The sequence below is a fragment of the Rhinoderma darwinii genome, chromosome 1, assembly GCF_050947455.1.
Source record: "Rhinoderma darwinii isolate aRhiDar2 chromosome 1, aRhiDar2.hap1, whole genome shotgun sequence".
NCBI classification, from domain to species: domain Eukaryota; kingdom Metazoa; phylum Chordata; class Amphibia; order Anura; family Rhinodermatidae; genus Rhinoderma; species Rhinoderma darwinii.
In genome coordinates, this window is record NC_134687.1 from 294,768,833 (window position 1) to 294,787,187 (window position 18,355).

At 48.4% G+C, this 18,355-nt stretch overlaps 2 protein-coding genes across 2 annotated transcripts in view; both read right to left on the reverse strand.

The window, feature by feature from the left end:
* The window catches only part of R3HDM4 (R3H domain containing 4), a 42,421-nt gene extending 37,741 nt beyond the window's left edge, over nucleotides 1-4,680 (reverse strand). The window contains exon 1 of the mRNA XM_075825360.1: nucleotides 4,363-4,680. Coding sequence (XP_075681475.1) covers nucleotides 4,363-4,418 — 56 coding nt within the window. The 5' untranslated portion in view covers nucleotides 4,419-4,680. The remainder of the gene's footprint in view (nucleotides 1-4,362) is intronic.
* The window catches only part of LOC142741632 (serine protease ami-like), a 278,481-nt gene that overhangs the window by 228,747 nt on the left and 31,379 nt on the right, over nucleotides 1-18,355 (reverse strand). The window lies entirely within an intron of this gene.

Consider the following 18,355-nt stretch of genomic DNA (forward strand, 5'->3'; position numbering starts at 1 on the left):
TTCGCTGTGTCCATATATGGACAGTGTAGTCACTCACTTCTCCTGTAGCGAAATCCCCGGCCATAGAGTCGGGGATTCCGCTGCAGAAGTGAGTGACATTGCTGTGTCCATATATGGACAGTGTAGTCACTCACTTCTCCTGTAGCGGAATCCCCGGCCAAGGTGTCGGGGATTCCGCTTCAGAAGTGAGTGACTTCGCTGTGTCCATATATGGACAGTGTAGTCACGCACTTCTCCTGTAGCGGAATCCCCAATCCCCGACCGGGGATTGGGGATTCCGACTCCTACAGGGAGCAAAAAAAAGACCCTCCTCCTCCTCACATGCACTCTGCACTGTGAGGAGGAGGAGAGAGAGCGCGAGCGACGGTAGACCCGGCCATCACTCGGAACACATTCCGGTGATGGCCGTGAATTACCCGGCCCCATAGACTTCTATGGGAGCCGGGCGGCCGGGTACCCGGCCGAAAATAGGGCATGTCCCATTTTGTGAGGGCGGTTTTCCCGGCCCGTCAAAAAATCGGTCGTGTGAATAGCCCCATTAGGGGTCTATTGTTCCTAATGCAGCCGGGTGCCGGCCGATTATGAGTTCGGCCGGGAAACCCTGTCGTGTGAATTCCGCCTTACTGTTCTGGCACTGCTGGGTTATGTTCACACGACGGATAAGGGTGATTTCCAGTTTATGTAGCCCTAACCTGCATGTAGAAATCTACCGGCTTTCCACACAAAATCCGCGTCAATAAGTGACACGGCACTTACAGACGTAGATTTCCGTGCCGGAAAATTCCAAGTCCTTTTGTACAGCGATGCAGATTTTTCATTGAACTCAATGGAAGGCGGTTTGAATAAGCCCTATTTGGCTACTGTATGGACGCTGTAGTGAGATAGATGCAATGTAGTGCCAGTCTGCAGGTACTAGGTGGGCCCTAGCGTGGAGACAATCTGCAGAGACCCCTTCAATTTGGAACAAATCAGGGACCTAAAATATACCTCCAGTTGTACTCTCCAGCCTGAACAGATATTGAGCTTGGAGAGACGCTCCCGCACGCTGGGCAGTTTCCATGGTAACTGTACGATGCCCAGAGAGTATTGTGCAGGGTCCTTGGACTCGTTCATAAAACCCTCCATTCTCAGCCCAGATGCCGCAGCCGCCTCACACCCAGTCTGAAAATAGTTACAGGTCCCTGTGGATATGCTATAAATGTGTGAAGCTCTGTTCCCATCTGCGTCGGAGGCTCCAAAAGGCACCTCCGATGCAAATTGGGCAGGGTTTACCGGAGTCAATAGCGCAGCATGCTGCGCTATTACGTCCGGTAAAATCATGGACATCCTGACGGAACTTATTAAAGTCAACGGGTTTCCTTCGGCAACCATCAGGTTCCGCTGTGCAACAGTTCCGTTATTCCCTTGTTCTGCTCTGACGAAGCAGAACAACGGAATGATTCAACGCAGGCGTGAACCTAGCCTTAGGTGGGAATTCAGTAGACTACAGCCAGAGGACAACAGGAGAAGACAGTTTTGGAGGGGGGGGGGGGGCTGCACATGGAGCTCAATCAAAGTGACTGCTGCCCAGATCGATTCAATGTGGGCCATCGGAGCTTTGCAATATCGTGCCTGCTTAGTAGCCCCATCCTGTAAGTAGACAGCGTGCATGAATAGTGGAGCCCCCAATGTCACTTCCCCAGGCACGCCCCATCCATTTGTCCTCACTGCAGCCAGGGCCGCATCTCGCCTCAGGCCTCGGAGAGGGGCGATGGCGCGGCCGAGCTCACCTAGCAACTGCCGCTATTCCCCACCGTGATCCAGTTGACTCTGCGTCTATAGGCCGCAGATACAATTGAATAGTGTATTTCGCGCCAGAAAGAAAAATCAGTTGCCTGCTCAGCTATTTAGCGCTTTTCTGTGATGCAGGCATCGCGCAACCTGCATCATTCCTCAGGAGAAGGCCAGGCCTGGCTTGTATGCTTATTTGTTTTAGGCAGGCACTGTGTGACTATCTACAGGGGGCACAACAAGTGACTATATTTGTATTGGGCACTGTACGTGTGAGGTGAACCGTGAGTGACATGATTGTATTCCGGGTGGAGAATGTGTGACAGAATTATATTCAGGGGAACAGTGTGTGGCAGTATATTCAGGGACATGGTGTGTGGCAGTATATTCAGGGGCACAGTGTGTGACAGTATATTCAGGGATATGGTGTGTGGCAGTATATTCAGGGGCACAGTGTGTGACAGTATATTCAGGGACATGGTGTGTGGCAGTATATTCAGGGACATGGTGTGTGGCAGTATATTCAGGGGCACAGTGTGTGGCAGTATATTCAGGGACATGGTGTGTGGCAGTATATTCAGGGGCACGGTGTGTGGCAGTATATTCAGGGACATGGTGTGTGGCAGTATATTCAGGGGCACAGTGTGTGGCAGTATATTCAGGGGCACAGTGTGTGGCAGTATATTCAGGGGCACAGTGTGTGGCAGTATATTCAGGGACATGGTGTGTGGCAGTATATTCAGGGGCACAGTGTGTGGCAGTATATTCAGGGACATGGTGTGTGGCAGTATATTCAGGGGCACAGTGTGTGGCAGTATATTCAGGGGCACAGTGTGTGGCAGTATATTCAGGGGCACAGTGTGTGGCAGTATATTCAGGGACATGGTGTGCGCTGCGATTATATTCAGTGTGTAGAACCGTGAAAATTGTGTGTTAGTTTAGATGCGTGGAAATGTTGGAAAAGCGAGGAGCCGGTAAATTTAGCACTCACGATGAATGGAAATGTTTATTCTGCCTCTGACTGATCAGTGCTGTAGTCACTTGTATAATTTGAAGCGAGATGATGGGTGATATAATTATTTTTCTTGTGAAACAGCAACTCCCAGCATATCCTCACCATTGTTCAGGCCATACTGGGAGCTGTAGTTTCATGCCGTATAAACTTATATGGCAAATGATCTCTGCACTGAGCTGATGTTATGTACAAGGAGCACTGGGAGATCATGGGTAATGTCGTTTTTCCACATGGGATCGGGGTCGTGTGACCATTCTGGACCGCCCTTTTTAGGATCGGAGCCGAAAAAAAAAATATATATATATCAGAACTACGCGGGTCAGAAAAGAGAAAAGAGCAAGTTGTGAAATACAGAGATCAAACAGTAGGCCTGCTTTTGACACTTTAATAAGGTGGTGGAGTTTGGGAAAACCATTTCAAGGTAGCAAAACCCCTTTCAAGGTTTTTTTGTTTTTTTTCAATAGCAGACATTGTTGATGGCATATTGACGCATTGTCAAAAAAACCCTAAGGCCTTATTCACACGGACGTGTCCGTTTTCCGCTCGCAAAAAAACGCTGCGTTTTTAACGCGCAAAAGGTCCATGTGACATGTGTATATGGTGCGTGGCTGCGTGATTTTCACACAGCCTGCATCATTATGACACTCCCTTTTTACACAGTAAAAAAGGAGGGTATTTTATGTTTCCCGTCTCTTCTTTACTAGCTGTAGCGCGAATCACGAGCGTCACCTGGAAGTGCTTCCGGGAGCCATGCGCGATTTGACTTCAATGGGTGCGTGCTGCGCGAAACACGGCCAAGTATAGGACATGTCGTGAGTTTTACGCAGCGCACATACGCTGCGTGAAAATCACTGACAGTCTGAACGGCCCCATTCAGTAACATAGGTCCGTGCGAGGCGCGTGATTATCACGAACGTATAACACGTTCGTGTGAATAAGGCCTAATGTTTATAAGCTGCGTAGGACGCGCCAGCATGCAGGGACATGGGCCCTATATCACAATGCCAACCATAGGTCAATATTATTGCATGCCGTTAAGACTTTTTGGTTACATCCGCTGCCATCTTTTATTATTTTTTTTTATAAACTGGACTTCCACTTTAGCTATCGGACACAAAACATAACCTACTGGGTTATGGCGATTTAAATACCAACCTTGGGCAGGGATCTACCTATCGGGCACAGTCACCTACATTCCAAGACCTGTAGTCAGTCCGTAACTGCTCCAACAGTCCCCAATCACAGCGATCAAAAAACCTCAGGGAAACTGACCCATGAACTTTACTTCACAGACAAGAATCTACTGAGAATTTCACATAATTCTCAAGTGAATGAATAGATCCTTTATGTGACAGGATCCCAGGGCGGGATTACTATATGATCCAACAAACAGGACAAAAGGTCGGGCACGTAGCAAACAGCATATATCTGTAGCTATAATAAGTCGCAGTGGCTGACACGCCGCACCCTCCAAACAAATGATGACAGCTGCTGCCAAATACACCACCCCACCCCCTCCAGCTGTCAAATCTTTCCCGTGACCAACACTGTCATTTCTTAGTGCCCTAGTCACTCACCGAGGGCTCTCAGTCTCCCCCACGATACCAACATCGGTGGTATGGTTATTCACCATCCTAGCGTTCGGTAGGTTCTCGGGTGTTGTTCACTCCCGGCGGAAATACCGTCAAGAACGCTGCGCCTCTGCGATCAGGTGGTGACGTCACGGACTGTTGTGCTAATGCCGACGTGGGAGGGGCTCTGCTGGCTTCCGTGACGGCTATGCATAATGGCTGCTTGTTCCGTGCCAACTGTTGCCAGCTCTAGCGACCTGAAAGAATATGGAGCACATGTTGTGCGTCGTTTATGAGACTGGGGCACATTTACCAACATTGCGTAGGGCTGAGCGGTATGCCAGGCCCGGCGCATGCGTGTTGTATACACTGAAAACGTTTCAATGGATGAAAATGTTTCACTCTTGGGCTCTGCCTAAACCATTCTTTCACAATAAATAAAATACGATCTCAGCAAAATCACACCTAATATACAATGTATGTACAGATATAGTGAAATACATATAGTGGGGCATATACAACGCCTTGGCGTCGCACCATTCAGGATGCAGACCCATTTTTCAAAACCTGACTTGTCACTTTATGTGGTGATAACTTTGAAATGCTTTCACTTATCCAAGCGATTCTGAGATTTTTGTGACACTTTGTACTTTATGTTAGTGGTAAAATTTTGTTTGTGAAAAACACCAAAATGTATTGAGATTAGTATTTTTGAAAATTTACATTTTTTTGCTTCTAAAGTAGATGGTGATACCACACAAATTATTTTAAGGGGTTCTCCGGGCATTTTTATATTGATGACTATTCCTTAGGCTAGGTCATCAATGTTAGATTGGTGGGGGTCTGACTCCCAGACGCAGCCGCTACAGATGTGTACGACACGGTGCCTGTAAACTATAAAAAGGGCGGTGCGACGAACGCCGCCTGCCCCATCAATCAGCTGATCGGTGGAGGTGCCGGGACTTAGACCCTTACCAATCTGATATTGATGACCTATCCTAGGGAGAACCGCTTTAAAGAGAACCTTTCACCTCCCCATACATGTGCAGCTGAGTGCAGCATGTAATGGAGAGGGCTGCACAAACCCTGGCGCACTTTAAAAAATGTTTCTGCCGTTATATTTGGCGCCCAATATTTAAATAACCCCCTGAACTGTCAATGGGGCGTGTACTGGCAAGGGGGCGTGTTACTATGGCTGTGACACTGTCCAATCAGATATGGACAGTGTTACAGCAAGAGCGAGGAGAGAGAGTGTGCGCGCGTGCACGCACGCACGCTCTCACTCTTCAGCTTTCAAGATCAGTCATCTGCCGAACTGGCAAGGGGACGTGTCACTGCTACGGACAGTGTAAGAGCTGGGGAGAGGAGAGCGCGCACTCTGATCTCTTCAGTTCTTGTGATAGATCAGTCTTGTACTTTGTCTGCCGAACTGGCAAAGGGGCATGTCACTGCTACGGACAGTGTAAGTGCTGGGGATCGCTTGCACTTCCCGTAGCAGTGACACGCCCCCTTGCCAGTTCGGCAGAAGACTGATCTTGAAAGCTGAAGAGTGAGAGCATGCGCACTCTCCCCTCTATCCTCGTCTTGCTGTAAGGGTATGTTCACACGAGGTCATTACGTCCGTAATTGACGGACGTATTTCGGCCGCAAGTACCGGACCGAACGCAGTGCAGGGAGCCGGGCTCCTAGCATCATACTTATGTACGATGCTAGGAGTCCCTGCCTCGCTGCAGGACAACTGTCCCGTACTGAAAACATGATTATAGTACGGGACTCTCCCGGTCTCATTTGTGGTATTTTTAATCCTTGTTGAACCCAATGACAAGGGAATCATTTACATCAGTCCAGTGGGCATCTGTCTTTGCCCAGATAAATTATTCCAGTACACTCTGTATTATCTTTGTCTTAGTAGAGATTCATTTGGGAGCCTTCTCAAAGTATATGTGAATATATTATATATATCTGCAGTACCTTTGCTGCGAAGATAGCGCTATTCTACTACTCCCCTGTAGTTCCTAACAGCTGTGTGTTCTGTCACCTTACATTCTGTAGTGACAGTTGAGACACATGCCTTGGTACTATATCGGCATGTGCCGTTATATGACAGACTCTTACTATCCATATGTCGGGTTGCTGATTTTAGTGAATGGCCCATATGTCTATCTATCTATCCATTATTTGGCACTACAGCACGATAGCTGTCTCCGATACCAGCCATTTCGCACCCTGAGCTGGTGGGAATGGTAATCACACACCTAGTGATCTTTGAGTGCGTCCCTATCGGCATAAGTGCTAACTTGGCCCTAGAGCGCATGCGTGGGCGTTCCTATCTAGACACCCGGACCATCTACTAGTCTATTGGCAGTCTGAACTGCCACTCAAGTGATGGTTCATTGATTCCCACCCACCTCTACTGTCATTGGTCCAACCTACGCACACACACCCTTGATACGTCACCAAGGATTCCCATAATAGGGAGAGTTATCGGGGCACCGCCAGTAGCCCCATGAACCCCTGAGGACGCTACTTAGTAGCGAAACATGTCGGGGGGGGGGGGCTCTCTGTTCTATTTTAAAACATGCTGGCATTAGGGCAATTTAGCAATTTAACTATCTTACTGCCTAGAAGTCCGCTGTCGGTGTCGGTGCTTGCTGTATCAGTCTGTCTGTAGACACGGACGACAGACACACGTGTCACTGCTACATTTATTGTTTATACAATCGGCACACTGTTACCGACAGGGACTATCCAAACGGCATACGCATATGCACATTGCTATAACCACGAACGGCTATTGACCCTATCCATGCATTGATAATTTTACCCTTTATGTTGGTTTTGTCTGTATGTCTGTTTGCTGTAATAGCACATTAAAGATTCTAAATACAATTTAATGGTAGTTGGGAAATAGGGTTGTTTTTGCCTTTGGCATCTTGTTGTTTAAATGAACAGGACATGTGGCTGACACTAATTGGGCGACTGCAGTATAAATATGAGCCAAAACGCTCATCGGGGTTGGTGCCATCCCAGTTTGAATTGAGTAAGGGTATGTACTGCAGGACTTTACCTTGTTATTCATATGTCTCTTTGGAAGGATCTGTTACTATGCACTTTTTATCTTTATAGGATTTACTCCCTATAATACTATTGCATGCCCTGGTTCCTCAGGCACTGTGTGTATACATATTTTGTACGGTCTTTCCACCTGTTGTCAGGCAGTTCGGTGATCTACCCCTGTTATGTATTTGCACTATGCCCGTTATGTATTATGAATGCTGCCAGATTGTTGAGCTTTTCTTATACATTCTTTCGTTTTGGCGGCATTGTGTGACTCATCTTTTAATTAATTGTTGTATGTAATTCATAATAAAGATGGTGATATGTTTCTAGGATTAGCGTGTCTGGTCACAGTGCTTTTGTAGGTTTATATATCGTCTATATTAGTTGCACAGTCATTGATGTCAATCTGTAGGAACTTAATAATCAATAGGAAAATATGAAGAGAGTAATTATTAGAAATATCTTCAAAAGTTGCATTGGCAATCGCCCTTACACGCCCTTACAATCACACGGCTGCCGGTAAGTGGGGAATGCCGGCGGTCAGCAACCACGGGCATTACAGGATCACCTAAAATAGATTGGTGATTTTGTTAATATTATTTGTGATTTTATATTCTGAAGAAGTCTGATAGCAACCTTATTATTTGCAGTGGTTCTTACTCATATATTTTCCATACATATCTATGGTTCTATTGTACAGTAATCTTATTCAGCAGTTTTGTTTACCCATTTATGTCACTGTGTCATTCCATTTAAAGCATAACTAACTTTTCAGATGACTTTTCTGAATAAGCAATCACATGAGGAATAACATTATTTCTGGCCATTCTATGACTTGTATATGGAATTATTTAGCAGTTTTCCCCGCTGCAGGCTCTCTATCTGTAGTTCTCAGTTGTCTCTGAAATAGTGGGCGGAGCCTAACAGCTATCATGTCTTCTATACACAGCACACATTGAGAAAAAAAGGTTCAACCTGCAGAGGCGACAAGTCTTCTTTACTGTGAGAACTGACTCTATGGAATAGTCTACCGCAGGAGCTGGTCACAGCAGGGACAGTAGATGGCTTTAACCCCTTCCCGCCGCAGCCCTTTTTCAGATTTTCATTTTCGTTTTTTCCTCCCCACATTCCAGAAGCCATAACGTCTTTATTTTTCCGTCGATATAGTACTATGAGGGCTTGGTTTTTGCGGGACGAGTTGTAGTTTTTTGTAGCACCATTTATTTTGTACAATGTACTAGGAAATGGGAAAAAAATTATTTGTGGGGTAGAAAATGAAAAAAACTGTGATTCCTCCATGTCTTTTTGCGAGCCGTTTTTTTCGGAATTCAATATGCAATTAAAACAACATGTTAACTTTATTCTGTGCGTCAATACGATTATGGCGATACCAAATATATATAGTTTTTTCGATATTTTACTACTTTTACAAGTAAAAACCTGAGTGTAAAAAAGAAAATTTATTTTGCGCCGCCAAATTCCGAGACACATAAGTTTTTATTTTTCCGTCCATTAAGTGGTATGAGGGCTTATTTTTTGCGGGATAAGCTGTAGTTTTTAATAATACCATTTTGGTGTACATGCGACGGTTTGATCACTTTTTATTTCATTTTTTGTGGGAGATTAGGTGACCAAAAAATAGACATTCTGGCGTTTACAATTTTTTTTTTTTTACAGCGTTCACCGTGCGGGTTAAATAATGATATATTTTGATAGTTCAGACTTTTACGGACGCGGCGATACCAATTATGTTTATCTATTTATTTCTTTACTATGCTCTAGGGGGAAAATGGGAAAAGGTTTTTTATTTAACTTTTAATTTAAAAAAATTTTTGACACAAAAAAAACCTTTATTTCAATAATTTTTACTTTTTTTATTAGTCCCCCTAGGGGACTTCAACCAGCGATCGTTAGATCGCTATCACGATATACTGCAATACTAATGTATTGCAGTACATCGTGATTCTGACAGGCACCCACTAATCCCTGCCGGAGGCAAGGCTTAATAGGTGTACAAAGATGGTGGACCTGGGGGCGTTCATTAAGCCCCCAGGCAGCCATAGCAACCATCGCCCCCCCCCCCGCGATTGCGTTGCGGGGGGCGCGATGAGCTGTTAGAGGGGGTCGCCCCCCTCTTTCTGACGATTTAAATGCTGCAGTCGGTATTGACCGCAGCATTTAATGAGTTAAACTAGCGCTCGAGCGCGATGCCGCTAGTTACTTTGAAGTGTCAGCTGTAACATACAGCCGACACCGGCACCGTATGGAGCGAGCTCACTGCGTGAGCCCGCTCCATACTTCTCCTACCCGACTTGGCGTATGGATACGTCAAATGTCGGGAAGGGGTTAAAAAAGGCTTAGATAATTTCCTAGAACAAAAAAATATTAGCTCCTATGTGTAGAAATTTTTACCTTCCCTTTTCCCGTCCCTTGGTTGAACTTGAGGGACATTTGTCTTTTTTCAGCCGTACTAACTATGTAACTATGTAACTATGAAGAGGAGAAACCTGCTTTCCTATCGCTATCTATCACACACACACACGTCTTGATTTATTCAGTATCGAGTATGAGCACCACGTTCAGAAATACACGCCATGGCATGCTATCAATGACATTATTAATTGTTGTCTGAGGAATGTTATACCATGCTAAGTGCACTTGGGCACGCATATCATCAAGATTGGCTGCTTGCAGCTCCCAATGCAATTGCTGACCAATGACATCCCAGATGTTTTCGATGGCAGACAAGATTGGAGACGCTGCAGGCCATGGTAGCACGTTTAGGCCATGCAGGCTGCTCACAGTAACACAAGCAAAATACAGCCTGGAGTTGTCCTGTTGAAAAACAACTTCTGGGACACTTTGTAGAAATGTCTCGTAGCCCAATGTTGTACATACGCCTTCTGATGGTTTGTATCAATACTGGTTGCCGCCCTAGGCTTGGGGTGTGATGTCAAATTTCACTTGCAGTACAGAATCGATCACTATGCGCCATTCTTCCAATGAAACGATCCGTCCTTGCAGAGGTTCACCTCGGTGCACCTCTTGCAGTTATTCTCATGACTCAAATAAGTCGAGTCGCTTCTCCCCTTATGTAAATCTACCCTCTCAAAGCAGACACTGAAACAGAGTTGGATTTTAATGGCCACAGCAGCCGTTTATTATTTAAATAACAATAACTTTAAATACCATAATTTTTTGAATCCCCAAAAAAGGGGATACATCATAACAACAAATAACCCACTGCGACCCTATCAGGGTCATAACATTATAAACCAACCAGAATGACAGGGGCAAGTCCTTGAAGCCACCGATACTTAATTTTGGCCATCTGCCCACAAATACCTTACCCCCAGCCGTAACCCGGCCCAGGAGCACCAAATTACCTTTTTGCAGATGACCACCATATATATATAAATATATATAACCCAGCTTTCAAAAGGGGTAACACCCTAAGAAGCCGACAAATTGGGGGTGCATCCCGTGATGCATTCCCCCCCACCACTTTTTACGACCTACTTCAAGGACTCCCCCCCGCAGCTGCAATGACAAAATTTAACCTCCCCCAAAGACAAATGTCAATAAGCAATTAAACTTTGACGAGAAGAACCACCATCCGCAGCAACCTTTTGCCGCGGTCAACCGATCCACATCAGGGCGGGCGGGCGGGAACATGTTCCTGCTTCTGTGTCCTGGCGAAGAGAGGGAGAGCACAAACAGGAAACAGGTACATCCCCTTCAATCCCCACCCCTTCTCACTCAAGCCCTCCTGCTGTCCCCCCCCTTTTCCTCTCATAGGCCAGCCAACTCTGTGTCCCTCCCATCTATTTTAGTCATGGAGGCCTTCCCTTATTCCTTTTTTCTTCTTTCAGTACGGCCTCTTCTTGACTCAAATAAGTCGAGTCGCTTCTCCCCTTATGTAAATCTACCCTCTCAAAGCAGACACTGAAACAGAGTTGGATTTTAATGGCCACAGCAGCCGTTTATTATTTAAATAACAATAACTTTAAATACCATAATTTTTTGAATCCCCAAAAAAGGGGATACATCATAACAACAAATAACCCACTGCGACCCTATCAGGGTCATAACATTATAAACCAACCAGAATGACAGGGGCAAGTCCTTGAAGCCACCGATACTTAATTTTGGCCATCTGCCCACAAATACCTTACCCCCAGCCGTAACCCGGCCCAGGAGCACCAAATTACCTTTTTGCAGATGACCACCATATATATATAAATATATATAACCCAGCTTTCAAAAGGGGTAACACCCTAAGAAGCCGACAAATTGGGGGTGCATCCCGTGATGCATTCCCCCCCACCACTTTTTACGACCTACTTCAAGGACTCCCCCCCGCCAAAGCGAAACAGGCCTTGACCACCTCACGCCTGCGAGCTCCTCCACACTCCCACCGCTCGCTCAATTCCATCGGTCAAAGCCAGACTCCACATATCCATCCCCACCTCATTGAGGTGCACACCGTCCTCTCTCCAGTACCTGCCTGACCCAGCCTCCAGATCCCAGTGGCGCACCGCAACCCCACCATTACGCGTCACGAAGCTCGATATGGCCCTATTAGCCTTAATGCGAGCCTTGTTAATTTTTCCCACAGAACGGGCCATCCGCCAGTTCTTCCTAGGGACCATCTCAGACCACACCGTCACCAATTTAGGATAAGTTGCCCATAAGCAGAGCAAATCATGCTTGACGTCCCGTACCAACTCCCGGAAAGGGCGTATACCCAAATCGTTGCCTCCCACATGCAACACCAGTACCTCCGGCGCCCTGTCAAGCAGTACAAAATTGTGAAACTCGGGCAATACCCTGTTCCATGTCATTCCCCGTATACCCATCCACCTCACAACCGCCGCATCCCGCGGAATCCTGAGCTGTCGACCGTCCGGCCGTACATCCGCGCGAAGGGCACCCCAGTACACAAAAGAATGTCCCATAATCCACACCATGCATGAGTCACGGCCTGCAAAACAAATGAAGAACATACACGCACCACCTCTTGCTGCCGCGTACCATCAATACTCAGGCGGAAACGCACGCACCCGGAACATGCTATACATCAATATATCACAACATGTTCAAGCGCACATAAGAACGGAAACGCGCCGACTCCCAACGCCCTATCCGCTGCACGCCTGCATCATCTAAACCCCATCTCACCGCCTCCGTCGCTGCCCCTATACGGAAAGAATGAGACGAGTATTGCTCTGCCTGCACCCCGCTAGCCACCAGACACTTTCTGAAAACCGAAATAAACTGATACCGCGACAGAAACGAGCCATCCTCGTGCCGCAGCAACGGCCCGTCTGAGAGATCTAAACCCGCCAAGTACTCCTTGACACACAACACTGGACAAACCGGATTCTTTGGGACCGCCAGCAAAACCACTCGACGTCCTGCCCCTCCTTGGTCCGTTTTGGACCTTCGCAACACTATCTCCACCCTGTCTTCATACAAATCGACATTATCCTGCAACAAGCCCCCCGCTTTTACCGAACTGGGGGAAACCAATTCCCCTACCCGAAAAGCTCCAAAAAAGGCTAACGCAAAAGCCAACCGGAAAAGCTTGCTCTCATACTCTGAACGACACACCCGCCGCACCACCACCTCCAGGGAACACAACAATTGAAATGACACGGGACGCCTCTTATCCCTCACCACTACACCCCGTCTCAGCCCCTTCAATGCCTGGCCCACCAAGAACCGCTTCGTGATATCTGCCAACCCCCGTAACTTACAACCGAAAGCAATGGCCGCCACGAAGCGATTAACCTTAGCGACCGTGCAACCCCGGGCGAACGCATCCCCCAACCAAAACAGCAAGGCCACCATCCTATCATCATCCGAGCACACATCACCCAAAGATCTCACCCACTCCTCCCATTGCCTCCATCCAGCCGCATACGACGACCACGTCGCACTGGCCAGTGAACGTTTAATCAATGCACCTGCCGCCTGGATACCAGCTCCCACAGATGACTGGGACAGTCCACCCCTGTTAACTCCGCGTCCGGGACCAGCTGCCGGAAACGATCCCACTGCGAGCGAGAAAGCGCGTCAGCAATACAATTCTCTACCCCGGGAACATGCACCGCCACCACCCATGCATTTAAACTCAAACAGGAAAGCACCAACTGACGCAACAAGCGAACCACTGGAGGGGACGACGCCGAAGTATTATTTATAGCCATCACCACCCCCAAATTGTCGCAATGAAAACGCACTTTTTTGTCCCGGAACCTGTCTCCCCAAATGGTGACCGCCACCACGATGGGAAACAGTTCGAGTAGGGCCAAGTTACGCGTCAGTCCCGCCTCCACCCATGCAACCGGCCATTTTCCCGCGCACCATTGACCTTTAAAGAACGCCCCGAACCCCACCGCCCCAGACGCGTCAGTGAACAATTCCAAATCGAAGCTATCTAACGCCCGGGACATCCAAAGAGAGCGCCCATTATACTGTGCCAGAAAATGGAGCCAGACCTGTAAATCTTCCCTGTGCTCTGCAGCCAGACGAATGAAATGATGGGGTTCCCGAACCCCCGCCGTCGCCGCTGCCAACCGCCGACAAAAAACCCTGCCCATCGGCATGATGCGGCAAGCAAAATTCAACTTCCCCAATAAGGACTGCACTTCACGTAGCGTAATTTTCCTAATCCGACACGCTCGCTCCACTACCAACCGCAAATCCCCCAACTTATCCTCCGGCAATCTGCACTCCATTGCTACGGAGTCGATAGTAATTCCCAAAAAACAAATGGTCGTCACCGGACCCTCAGTTTTTTCCACAGCCAAGGGTACACCGAACTCCCTTGACACCCAATTGACCGTCTCCAACAAATTTGCGCAAACCCCCGAACACGACGGGCCAACGCACAAGAAATCGTCGAGATAGTGAATAACTGATTCCACCCCCGCGACCTCCCTGACTACCCATTCCAAAAAAGAACTAAACACCTCAAAGTACGCGCACGACAACGAACAACCCATGGGAAGGCATCGATCAATGTAATAATCCCCTTCCCAATAACATCCCAACAACCTCTGGCTGTCCGGATGAACCGGCAACAAACGAAACGCCGCTTGAATATCAGTTTTAGCCATCAGAGCCCCTCTTCCGTAACCACGTACCAATGCTACCGCCGCATCAAACGACGTGTAGACCACAGAACAGAGATCCTGGTCAATGGCATCGTTAACCGACGCCCCCTTCGGGAAGGACAAATGCTGAATAAGCCGGAATTTTTTACCTTCTCGTTTTGGAACCACCCCTAACGGTGACACCACCAAACCTGGAACTGGGATCGTGCTAAAAGGGCCCGCCATTCTGCCCAGATCAATCTCCTTCCGGATTTTTTCCGAGACTACCCCCGCATGCTGATATGCCGACTTAAGGTTGCGCTGCGTGAAAGGGACCTCATGCAAAGGGGGCGGAATAACGAAACCGTAACCAAAACCTAAACTAATCAACCGCGCCCCCTCCTTATTGGGGTACCTACTTAGAAAGGGGGCCATCTTTATGAGTTTCACCGGAGTCTCCACCATAACCAGACGCACCGCTGGCTCCCCCTTGTCGTTTACCCTTCTTAAAACATTTAGACGCTCCATGTGACTGCCCGCTGCAATGTGAACACGCATGCTTGAATTTACACGTCGCTCCAAATTTGCACTGCCCCTCATTGAACTGCCAACACGTCCCAAATTTTGAACCTGAGGCCTGACTACCCCCGCCGGAAGTTCCTGCTGCATTCCCGCTCCCGGGAAAGGACTGCCCCTGCTTATAAAGTGCCGTCACTTTCAACCATAAGGCTATGTCCTTATGGTCCCACCGTATATTCGGCCGCACCGCTTTCCTCTGCCGAAACTGCTCATCGTAACGAAGCCAGGCCTGGCCCCCATAAACCCGATGCGCCTCCCCCACCGCATTCAAATAACAAAACAAGCCGGAACAATTATCTGGCGCCTTTTCCCCAATAACACTCGCCAAAATTGCAAAAGCCTGCATCCAATTGACGAACGTTTTTGGAATCAACCTGTACCGTCTCTTTTCTTCCTCATCCTTTTTTGTTTCATCCCGCTTCACCTTATCTAAATTAAACTTCTCCAGCGGAAGCAAGGAAAAAATCTCCACATACTCGTCTTTCCAAATCCTTTCCTTTACCTCCTGCTTTAAATGCGCCCCTAACGGGCCCTCATAACAAACATAAACCTCCCCGCGCGCACGATCATCAAGACGCACCCTATCAACCTCCTTTGGCGAGTCTGTTTGAACCGCCGCCGCCACTGCCACCGCTGCCCCGGCATTCAACCCCCCACCGTTTTGACGAACCGGAGCGCTTCCAACACTGCCCCCCCACACCGCGGCCGGCGCCACACCTGACGGTTCTTGGGAAGGGGAACCACCTAGCCGCCCCACTAACACTTTTAAACATCCCACTAACTCCGCCAAACTATCCCCTGCACCCGCCTGTAGCGACGAGACCCCCGACTCCGCCGCGACGCCCACCGCCGCGACACCCTCTACACCGATACCCGACATCAATAAAGCTGGAAATGGTAACGTAGGTGTCAACTCACCAGGCTGCCCAGGGGCTGTGAACCCGTCAGCCGGACCCCCATGTCCACGTGGAGAGGCCCGCCGCTCACCGTCCTCCAATGCTCCGGACTCCCTCTGGCGCTGTCCGCATTGGCAATGTGTGCACGGGGAATTCCGATTTTCGTCTGAGAAAAGGGGGGGTGACATCGCATCATCCAATTGGCCGAGCTCCAGTTCATGCCTCATCCGTCCCGCTGAACCAGCTCCAAGCTGTTCCGTCCCTGGCACTCCAACCACCGACCTCATCCTGCGACCTCTGGTCGTTTCCACCTCGACGACACCATGAGCCGACCCTCTGGCTGGCACATCACCATGCAGGGTCGCCGTTGCCCTTCCGCCACGTGCTGAAGAAGGAGAGGATGTGACCGGAAGTGAAGGCCGCGTCCTCCTCGCCGCTGCCGCCGGGCGCTGCCGCGTTTTGGGATTCCTCCCAGGACCAGACGAAAGAGCAGCGGCAGGCCGCCCTGGGGTCTGGCCTGCAGGGTCCACTGATGGGCTCCTCTTGCGCCGCCGCTCCCGCGGGATGTCTTCAGGACTCAGCCTTGCGGGCGGGCGCGAGCGCCTCGTGCTGCGCGTCACGCTGGGAGTGCCAGCCCTGGCCTGAGTCATGGGGGAAACGGGCTCTCCTCTTCTCCTGCCCGACCCCCTGGTACGCCGGTCCTGTACCTCGGCCTGCTCCAGCAGCCCCGCGACCACCGGCATGACAGAGCGCTCCCCGCTTGCTCCAGCCGACTCTGCTCGCTCCTGGACCGAAGCGCCCGATTGTCCCTGCAGCAGCGTCGCTACTCGTGCTCCGAGCCATCCAGGACCCTGAGAGGCTGCCGCGGCCCGCAACAGCTCCATAGCCTCCTCATCAGACGCAGCAGGGGTAACAAACATGTTCCTGCTTCTGTGTCCTGGCGAAGAGAGGGAGAGCACAAACAGGAAACAGGTACATCCCCTTCAATCCCCACCCCTTCTCACTCAAGCCCTCCTGCTGTCCCCCCCCTTTTCCTCTCATAGGCCAGCCAACTCTGTGTCCCTCCCATCTATTTTAGTCATGGAGGCCTTCCCTTATTCCTTTTTTCTTCTTTCAGTACGGCCTCTTCTTTTGTTGTGGTTCTCCCAACCTCCGGGACACACAACGTTAAACAGTGTTGACGTCTTGGCCTAGCGTGTAGCGATCTGCCGGAGTGATAAACCAAGGTCTATCAGTTCAAGGAATCTGTTCCTCTCAGTTTGCGGCTAGTGGAGATAACTGGCACGACGACAAACAGGAGGCATCACACAATCATCCCACACCACTTGATTTCTGAATTTTCTTGCGGCTAAGAAACTTTGCTTTCAATCTGGCTTTTATGCCCCTCCCACATGCCACAGATTGGAGCTTGGTGCTTTGAAATTTGATAATTTGCTGATCTTAGCAACATCTGCTACTTCTTTGATTTGCATAACCTTACGGCTTGCCCTTCTTGGTGTTGTCATTTCAATGTTGAGGAGTGTATATGTATATTTATATATATATATATATATATATATATATATATATATATATATATATATATATATATATATATACATATATAAGCTGCAGCAGCATGGAGGGCATCATACAGCAGTAATAACAGCGTAGTTGAAAATCCAGCATTGAGATGAGACAGTAACACAAGGGCACTGCAGCACGTAAGTCTCTTTCTCACTCTGATCCCTCTTTCTGCTCCCCGTCCCCTCTCCATAAACTTGTATAGGCAGGCAGTGAAGATACTCACCCCTCCCTTCTGCACCCCTCCCTTCTGCAGCCCCCTCAATTCTGCCCTGTAACTAGGGATGTATTTTTCTTGACAATAGGGGGTGGATAGCAGATTACAGGAAGGGAGACACTTAATGGCAGTAACATCACACAAAATTTGCATGGATAAAACAACCATATTTTAACAGTAAGTAAATTAGAAGGATAAGTTGTTTGAAAAGTAAGTGTACATTTAAATCTGTTTTGAATAGTGCATATGCGTCCGCACGCAACACCTCTATCACACTTTGTATTTAAGTAATGGCATTCTGTCGTTTACTTTACTTATGTCACATGACTGCGTGATTACCTCATCATGCTTGACATGATAGATGCCAGACAACGCAATAGCCAGATAGAAGGTTCAGCCACTAGTGCGGACAGAATGACGCAGTTTATGTTTAAATGGAGATATCAATTGTGCTAATAAACAGGATACGTGGCTGACATTGATTGGGCGACTGTAGTATAAATGGTATGAGTTGATAAGATGACGCCACCCCCTGAAACGTGTGTCGGGGATTGCACCATCCCGATTTGAATTCAGTATGGGTA